We start from the raw sequence: 10,000 nt of genomic DNA, 5'->3' as shown, positions 1-10,000 counted from the left end.
TTAGAAAATATAAATAATATATAAATAATAACTTGATCGGATCGGTGATTGATCGGTATCGGGTGATCAAACTTTTGTGATCGGTGCTCGGTGATCGGTTCCAAAAAACCTGATCGGACCATGCCTACTTGTAACGCGGTGCAAAGCTATTTATGCAAGTTTGGGTCTAAACGTCTAATATCTCTTTTGGGTCACGACCCGAAAAGCTTCTGAATCACTGCTGTAAACTGATTTGTCTGTCTGTCTGTCTGTCTGTCCACTTGTCCTAGACTCTTCGCACTCCTGGCCCCCAAACTGTGGAATAAAGTCCCTGTCGTACTTAGAACAACAGACTCACTCCCTAGCTTCCACCGTGGACTGAAGACTCACCTCTTCAGACTCCACCTAAACCCATAGCACTTACCATAGCACTCGCCTACCCTCAATGACCAGACATGAAAGATAGATTGCATGTTTTAGGTTTTTTACTGATTAAGTGCTTGGTCTACCTATGTTATTTTTCTAGATTGATATTTATATGCATATTTTATTGATGTATTACCTTGCTTATTGTAAGTTGCTCTGGATAAGAGTGTCTGCTAAGTGCCTAAAATGTAAATTGTAATCAGTGTAAACTGTCTGTCTGTCTGTCAGTCTGTCTAGCTCTGGGGGAGCCCGGGATCGAACTGGGAACCCTCCGTGCACAGAACAGATCAACTTGGAACGGTTCTGCAGTGTACTGGATCATAATGGTGGGTTTGGTGGTAGAGGGGATCACCAAACCCACCACCAAACCCACCCGCATGGCGCTGGTTTACTCTGGAGGTGGTTCAGAGCAGCCGGGGTGTTTGACTACCAAATGTGCGGCGGCCGCGTGTGAAGCACCGTGATTTACATGACAGGAAGAGGGAGCGCGGCCTCACCATTATAGCACAGATCAATCTGGTGTGTGTGATGTGTGTGCGTGTGTGTGTGTGCATGCGAGCGAGCGCAAGTACATGCGCTTTTAGTACTATACCTTACAGCAGTGGTTCTCAACCTTCTCAGGCCGCCCCCCCCCCCAAAAGAAAATCATATATGAACTGGGGAACCCAACCACCCTGACGAGCACTATTTTCACAATTTCTGCCTCTAATATTGACAATTTGGCCAATGTTTAATTAGTCATTTTTGAGGTATTAAAAAGTCCTTAAATTGTCACTTCAGAAACATGCATATAATACACTTCAACTTTATGTTGGTTTGTTTACTGTTGAGTGAGAAAACAATGTTGCACATTAAGTTAATCATCTGGGGACCCCCCGACCTACAGGTTGAGAACCACTGCCTTAGAGAGCCGAAACGTCCCCACATGTTTAATAGAATTCGAGAAATAGACGTTGTGAGGATAGTTTTTCTGTTCCTCACAAGAATTGTACGAGATTTTTTTACAATGTACAACTTTACGAGATAAGTCTACAATCATAAAGAAGTTCAGATTGAGGTTGGGATTAAACATTTAGAGCAGGGGTCTTCAACGTTTTCAGGCCAAGGACCCCTTAGCTGAGAGAGAGATGAAGCAGGGACCCCCAGATTCCATATAGTTTCATTGTTTGACAGCACAATCATCAGTGTATGTTGGATTCATGTCAATTTGTGTTTTCAGATATGTAACCACTTGAACCGTCAATACTTAATAAACTTGACCTTTCACTCTGTACTTAGTCTGCTCTTTTCCCCCTCTACACCAAAGCTCTTTGCAAAAAAATAGCCGATCTACAGCGCGAGGCGTTGTGAGCTTGTAGATCTGCTATTTTTTGGCTAAAGTTCTCTGAATATGGACGCTAGGGTTCAAGTGGTTAATATAAAAAAGGAGAAAAAAGGTTTCTATCACACAAGGACCCCCTGAAGTAACTCTGTGGACCCCCTAGGGGTCCCGGACCCCCTGTTGAAGACCCCTGATTTAGTGGTCATCATGTTCCAGGGTTTGGGTTGTGCCTGGTTTCTGATTTAGTGTGAGCTTGAAGATCTGACATGTTTGAGCCGTTGTCGATGCTGTCCCAAAATGTTGTAAAACAAGCTTGTGTGTGTGTGTGTGTGTGTGTGTGTGTGTGTGTGTGTGTGTGTGTGTGTGTGTGTGTGTGTGTGTGTGTGTGTGTGTGTGTGTGTGTGTGTGTGTGTGTGTGTGTGTGTGTGTGTGTGTGTGTGTGTGTGTGTGTGTGTGTGTGTGCGCGCGCTAGCACGCTTGCATGCATGAATGCATGCGTGTGTGTGTGTAAGAGAACCTCAGCTTGGGGTGTTTTACGAGCGGGGCATGGCGACATGCACACAATGGCATGTGAGGGTGTGTGTGTGTGTGTGTGTGTGTGTGTGTGTGTGTGTGTGTGTGTGTGTGTGTGTGTGTGTGTGTGTGTGTGTGTGTGTGTGTGTGTGTGTGTGTGTGTGTGTGTGTGTGTGTGTGTGTGTGTGTGTGTGTGTGTGTGTGTGGCAGTGAGGGTATGCAACTGGGGTGTTTATGGCGACACATGAGCATGTTTTAAAAACACGTCTGTGAGTTTGTGTCAGAGTGAGAATGGTGTAAGTGTGCACAGTGGAACGTGGCTCTGATCGTGTGTGCGTGCGTGTGTGTGTGTGTGTGTGTGTGTGTGTGTGTGTGTGTGTGTGTGTGTGTGTGTGTGTGTGTGTGTGAGTGTGATAGAGAGATCAGGTGTCATGCGTCATGTGGAGACAATCGGGAGCCTGCCTTGTGCAGTGTTTTTATTTTTAAATCCCTATGCGGTGATTGTTTGCGTGTTCGGCTTAAGCCACATACTGTACGCACATGTGTGTGCGACTGTGCATGCTTATGCGCGTGCTGCGTGTGCCTGCTAGTCCAGCACCATACCACCATACAAAATGGTTCAAGACATTCTCTGAAGACATTGCAAATGGAACCAAACAGACCCTTAACGGTCCGTTTGGTTCTGTGTTGTTCTCTCTTTGGAGTCGATTGAACACAAAGGATTTAACCGTGCGGACGTGCACATTTTCACTAACATTTCAATAAGCAGTTGAATAAGTTAAGAAAAACACCAATTCATCAAAGTAACATGTAATGTATTAATGCATAAAGCTCAAAATAACTTGTTGAATTGCATCCCTGGATTATGGTTGTTTTTCATGTTCCATGCGGTGCAACAGTTTGGATTTGAATAGTATGTACAGTAGGCTGTCAAAACTGGCTTCCACTCACTGTGTGTTGCTACAGACACTAACTGTAAGTCATGTGTCTCACCTACTGTAATAATACAACTGGAAGCTGCTTTCTCTTACATCAACAACTCTCATTGTCATGTGCAGAGGGTAAAATAACAAATATTCAGAGATGGGCACAAAATACAAAATACAAAAAAAAAAAAAAAAATACTTTACAATTACAGACAGATAGACAGATACTAAAGACAGACACACACAGACAGACAGACAGACAGATTCGGGTAGATGTTAGATTAGACAGTATAGTCACATATACAGTAGGTAATGTTAGAATTGGACAGTAGTCAGATATACAGTATACTGTATATACAGTAGGTGATGTGTGCTACATGTTAGATTATACAGTAGTCATACTGTATACAGTAGGTGATGTGTGCTACATGTTAGATTAGACAGTAGTCATACTGTATATACAGTAGGTGATGTGTGCTACATGTTAGATTAGACAGTAGTCATACTGTATATACAGTAGGTGATGTGTGCTACATGTTAGATTAGACAGTAGTCATACTGTATAGTAGGCGATGTGTGCTACATGTTATATTAGACAGTAGTCATACTGTATATTCAGTAGGTGATGTGTGCTACATGTTAGATTAGACAGTAGTCATACTGTATATACAGTAGGTGATGTGTGCTACATGTTATATTAGACAGTCATACTGTATATTCAGTAGGTGATGTGTGCTACATGTTAGATTAGACAGTAGTCATACTGTATATACAGTAGGTGATGTGTGCTACATGTTATATTAGACAGTCATACTGTATATTCAGTAGGTGATGTGTGCTACATGTTAGATTAGACAGTAGTCATACTGGTGATGTGTGCTACAGGTACATGTTAGATTAGACAGCAGTCAGATGTGATCTAGTATTGGCGGTGTTGTCTGGCTGCTGTATTTCCCTACGTTTGCTTAAGCAATCAGCCGCTCTGAAAACAAAGCAGTGTAATGGACCTCAGCTTTGCATGCATGGGACCGGCCAAACGGCTGCTGTAGATAGACGGATGGGTGGGTGGGAGATGGTGTGGGTGGGTGGATGAGTGGATGTTTATGGAGAAGGGATAGTAGTACACTATATACAGATAAGTGATGTACCTGTATACACCCTGGTCTGTTTACATCCCCTGATGAAACCAACCTAAATAGATTGTAGCTCTTAATAGGTGTAACTTTGTCAGAATCCATGTTGTTGTTAGGATATTGTTTATTGCGAGCGCATCTGAAGTCGCGCGAGATGTAGAACATATATATATATATATTTTTTTTTCCAGTGGGGAATACGTTTGAAGGAACACCGCACTGTGAAAAAAACTGGGGAAATTCACACGGCGGAAGCCCCTCTTTCTAACCCCTCTCTGCCTCATATCGTGCCCAGGCTCTTCTCTTCGCAGATGAGTAAGCCTGGCTACGCGAGGTTAACCTGTATATGAGCTTGTGTTATTGAAGGAACGAGGATAAGAAGCATGATCATTTTCTGTGTGGAGTTTGCATGTTCTCCTCGTGTCTCCTAGGGTAGATACCCTCACAAAAAAACATGCAGTAATCCTGGCTTCTATACTGCCTCCCCCTGGCCAGCCGGAACGCCAGATGGAAGGGAAAGGAACTGGTTGGGATAACGTGGTTGGAATAACGTGGTTGGAATAACGTGCGGCGACAGGGTAGTCGATTATGTTGTAGTCGACGAAATCAACATTAATTCTCTCTCCCTCTCTCTCTCCCTCTCTCTCTCTCCCCCCCAGTAGTTTCCTGGGCAGGATGTCGGGGCTGAGGGGGACCCCCGTGGACCCCTGCCCCTCCGCCATAAAGAGAGAGCCGGCCAGCCCCTGCAGCCCCAACTCCCAGGGGGACCCGGGCAGCCCGGGGGGTCCCCAGCCCAGCCCCGGGGGGTCCTCCTCCTCCGACACCAACTCCTCCAGCTGCGGACCCCCGCTCCTCGGCACCCCTACACCCCCCAGTGCCACCGCCAAGGGCCTGGGCCACGCCAACGGGCTGGACTCTCCCGTAGCCACGCTCTACGGGCACGCTGCCAGCCTCAATGCCAGCCATGGAGTCAGCAACAGGTGTGTGTGTGTGTGTGTGTGTGTGTGTGTGTGTGTGTGTGTGTGTGTGTGTGTGTGTGTGTGTGTGTGTGTGTGTGTGTGTGTGTGTGTGTGTGTGTGTGTGTGTGTGTGTGTGTTGTTGCAGTTTGATTCCTTTAAATAGAATAGAGGGAAACGATATAGGATGATGAATTGATTGACAGAAGAGCACTTGGAAGAAAGTATTGGTTGCATTCTATTGATCTGGTACACACACGCACGTGCGCACGTGTACGTGTGTGTGTGTGTGTGTGTGTGTGTGTGTGTGTGTGTGTGCGTCAGTGGCGTCGGTTCAGAAAAAGCTAAGGTATGGCAGCATGACTGGTGTCTTGCACACACGTGACACCAGTCATGTTGCCATACCTTAGCAACAGGCATGATACATTTATTTTAAGAAGTAATTTTTATTTTTTTCCCCTGTTTCTACGGTTTCTTGGGCTGGATATGGCAGCCTGGAACAGTTGTTCATAAGTGCAGCTAAACTTGGCATGTTGGTAAACGTGCCACAATTAACAATAATGCATTGCACATGTGCAGCTGACCTGCAGAACCTGGGAATATACCATTCTGTCAAGATGGGGAGAATACAATTGTGGAGAATAGAATTATAATACCTTGTTAAAGTGACCATTTCATGACATTTTGCATTTGTAGTTATTTTACTGTAATTTAACAACATAATAACCAGCACAGATAGACAAAGAGACATTCATGGATTTATATTTAAAGGTAACTTGTATCTTCCCCCCTGTACATGTGCGCCTGGGTGATTGCATGTGTATGCGAGCAGGAGAGACAGAGACAATGGACAAAGAACAAACACATTGTGTGTGTGTATGTGTGTGTGTGCACGTGTGCGTGCGTGCGTGCGTGCGTGCGTGCGTGCGTGCGTGCGTGCGTGCGTGTGTGCGTGTGTGTGTGTGTGTGTGTGCTCTGTGTCCATTGTCTCCGTGTCTCCTGAATGGCAGAGGTAACAGTGTCAGACGACCATGCGTGTCCAATCCATTGTTCGGACTTCAAATAACGTAGTTTTATTGACACCGGGAGGTGTCCTGGCCGACACCAGCATCTGTAAACATCTCAATGGAGCATCTTTCCTTCATGTCCATGTTAAACCCTGTCTGTCTGTCTGTCTGTCTGTCTGTCTGTCTGTCTGTCTGTCTGTCTGTCTGTCTGTCTGTCTGTCTGTGTCTGTCTGTGTCTGTCTGTGTCTGTCTATGTCTTCCCCTTAGCACCTTAAAGTTGCACTCCACACATCCAAAGTGTGGTTTAATTCTCAGAAAAACTCATCTCTGATCAATAAAACGACATGGTAATCAACCTATCTGTACCCTCGTTTACAATGCCAGGATCTATTAATATATAACAACCCCTCATGAATATGCTAATATGCCACATCCCTGTTATAAACATGCAGAGGCCCCCCCCCCAAAAAAAATAAAAAAAAATAAATGAAGAAAAAAGAAAATAGACACATTCATAAATTAATAATACACATCTCTTTGAGGAGGACATGATTGGCCTATCCTTGCCTGGCTGTACAAGATGACTACACACTTGACACTGCTGTATTTTGCTCTTATGCCTTTACTTAAAGGCCTGTCCATACTGTCTCCGACCACCAAACCTTTCGTCTGAGAGTTACGACTTTTCGACGGGCAGCTTTCCGAACTCTAATAACTCTGAACTGACAATTAGATGCTTTATAGAAATGCTGAGTGACAAATACAGCCAGGATGTTCATAGATAAGCTCCAAAAACATTAAATGCTAAAAAAAGACATGATTTGGCCAGAGTCTTTAACTAACTTCCATAAAGGCCCATATATACTACAGGGTGGGGTGATGAGCTGTCACTGCGGTGTCGTTTTCTAGCTGTCACCTAAAAAAGGTGAAGAGCTATCACTCCAGATGGAGCATGCAGGCTCATGTATACTCCAGCTGGAGTGATAGCTCTTCACCTTTTTAGGTGACTGCTATAAAACTACACCGCAGTGATAGCTCATCACCCCACCCTGTAGTATGTATGTACCCTTAAGTATACCAGTAAAGTCGGGAAACTTTAGAAGGCAATGGTAGCCAACCAGGAGGGATTATGGGAAATGGCATGACATGACTGTAGAGATACTGTGTACCGCTTTGCGTGATTTTAGGCCAAAATCTGTAGGAGCAGTGTCCAAAAAGGTGTTGTCGCTCGCTATGCTCATGCACCTTTATATCTCATCTTAGGTACTGTGTTAAATATGTAGATTGGTTTTGTAATTGGTTTTACTTTCTCTCTCTCTCTCTCTGTCTCTGGGTGTCTCTCTCCCACCAGGAGGTTTGTGGAGGAGGAGTCTGACCAGGTGAAGTGTGACTTCATACTGGGGTCGGTGGCTAAGCGGGTGTGTCTGGTGTGTGGAGACGTGGGGTCCGGGTACCACTACGGGGTGGCCTCCTGTGAGGCCTGCAAGGCCTTCTTCAAGAGGACCATCCAGGGTGAGCACCACATACACACAAAATAATGAGAGGCCCTCAAGGCCTTCTGTGAGAGACACATACACACACATTAATGTGAGGCCTACAAGGCCTTCTTCAAGAGAACCATTACAATTTACAATTTAAGCATTTAGTCCAAAGTGTCTCACAATAAGCAAGGTAATACATCAATACATCAAATGCATAGAAATAGATATCTAAGAAGAACATGAGTAGACCAAGCACATTTTCAATAAAGAACATTATAATAAAAAATGCTATCTAAAATACACGGTCAATTGTTTGGGGGCCAGGAGGGCAAAGAGTCTAGGACGAGTGGGTTTTTGTCCTGGGGTTTTTAGCGAGGGTTCTGTAAGCATCCCTGTGTTAGCTGATCTGAGTGAACGGGTGGGGTTGTAGGGGTTGATCAGGTTTTGGAGGTATGGAGGAGCCGTACCTCTGGCTGCTTTGAAGGCCAGCATCAGTGTTTTGTATTCAGTGCGGGCCGCAACCGGGAGCCAGTGGAGGGAGCGGAGAATGTGGGAGACATGTGAGAATTTGGGCTGGATGAAGACCAATCGTGCCACGGCATTTTGGATCAGTTGGAGAGGTTTAAGTGCACATGCCGGGAGACCAGTGAGGAGAGAGTTACAGTAGTCAAGTTTTGATATGACTGATGTCTGGATGAGGAGCTGGGCTGACTCCTGGGTGAGGAAGGGTCTGATCCTACGAATGTTATAGAGTGTGAACCATCCAGGGTCAGACACACATACACCTATAGACCAGGGGTTTTCAAAGTGGGTGACGGGGCACCCTGGGGTGCCGCGACGGCAGTCCACGGGTGCCGTGAGATAATTAGATAATATTTCTAATTTAATAAACATAATATCCGGGAGAATAATGCCAAAAATGCCCTTATGTTTCCCCTTATATGGAGGTGAATTAATTCATTTACTCAATTAAACACAAATTAATTCAGATGATGTCATCATCAGTAATTAAAGTCAAAAAATTAAACCATTTTCACTAAAACAGTTAGATCATACTGTTATGCGAAAGGTAATATTATAAGCATAAATATAAGGTGCTGGAAGTAAAAAATTATGAATATAATAGGGGTGAGTGCCTTGGAGGAAAAACATATTTATGGGCGTGCCCCGAGCCATGAAGTGAATGGCAAATCGAGTGGCAAAGTGAGTTTAACGTAGTTTAATGCAGGGGTTCCCAAACTTTTTTGTCTCAGGGCACCCCGTAAATATATTTTTAATCCGAGGCACCCCTACATTATAATTTTCACTCCCAGCACCTTTCGGGTGGAAACCTTGTATGTCCAAAACCGTTCGTTTTGTATTTATCATCTATAAAATGTACTAAACTAGTGAAAACAGCAGATCTACAAGCACACTAGATCGGGTGTTTTCACTAGTTTTGTGTGACAGTCTTGTATGATGAAGCAGGGCCTTACTTGACCAAAAGACGTACACATTTGAAACTTGGAGATACAAGGTTTCTGCCCGACAGTGATGATATTTTAGTGATTATGTTGCGAGGAAAACTTTGAGATAACAGCCATTTTGGTTAGAACTGACTGGAAATAACTTTGTACTTCAAGTTTAAAATTATACTAAATATTTTTTCAAGTGTCCAATTCCAAATATTATCAAATGATCTCGCGGCACCCCTGGACTGCCGTCACGGCACCCAAGGGTGCCCCGTCACCCACTTTGAAAACCCCTGGTTTAATGCAATCAGATAGGACTTTTCTGTTTGGATGTATCTGGGCCGTCAAGGCCAGAAAGTACCGTAGTTATTTGCCACTCAGTAAAAGTTCCCGCATAACTTCCGGGTATGATGACGATGTCACGCCCATACCCTCTATATACAGTACACACACACACACACACACACACACACACACACACACACACACACACACACACACACACACACACACACACACACACACACACACACACACGCACACACACGCACACACACACACGCACACACCAGTGTTGATTTCGTCGACTAAAACTATGTCAAAAAATGTTTGTCGACTGCGTGTTTTTCACTGACGAAAACTAAATAAAAACTATTAACAAAAACTAAGCTATGATGACTAAAACTATGACTAAATATATTGACAATTTCGTCAACAAAATAAAAACTAGACTAAAACCTTAGGGAGGGACTAGTGGAGAGTCATTTTATGTTTGGTTGCTCTCTAGGTGTTGCGTGCTGAAAATAG

The 10,000-nt window shown here is 44.3% G+C and overlaps 1 protein-coding gene across 1 annotated transcript in view; it reads left to right on the top strand.

Moving 5' to 3' along the window:
• LOC308301383 (estrogen-related receptor gamma-like) overlaps positions 1–10,000 on the top strand; it is a gene marked incomplete at both ends in the record, with an annotated part of 47,917 nt that overhangs the window by 11,329 nt on the left and 26,588 nt on the right. The window contains 2 exons of the mRNA XM_080745355.1: positions 4,961–5,278; positions 7,613–7,773. Coding sequence (XP_080601481.1) covers positions 4,961–5,278; positions 7,613–7,773 — 479 coding nt within the window. The remainder of the gene's footprint in view (positions 1–4,960; positions 5,279–7,612; positions 7,774–10,000) is intronic.

The sequence above is a fragment of the Nannobrachium achirus genome, assembly GCF_963921795.1.
Source record: "Nannobrachium achirus genome assembly, chromosome: 16".
In the NCBI taxonomy this organism is placed as follows: Eukaryota; Metazoa; Chordata; class Actinopteri; order Myctophiformes; family Myctophidae; genus Nannobrachium; species Nannobrachium achirus.
Note: the sequence above shows the minus strand (reverse complement) of the source record. Positions and strands in the feature narration are given on the sequence as shown.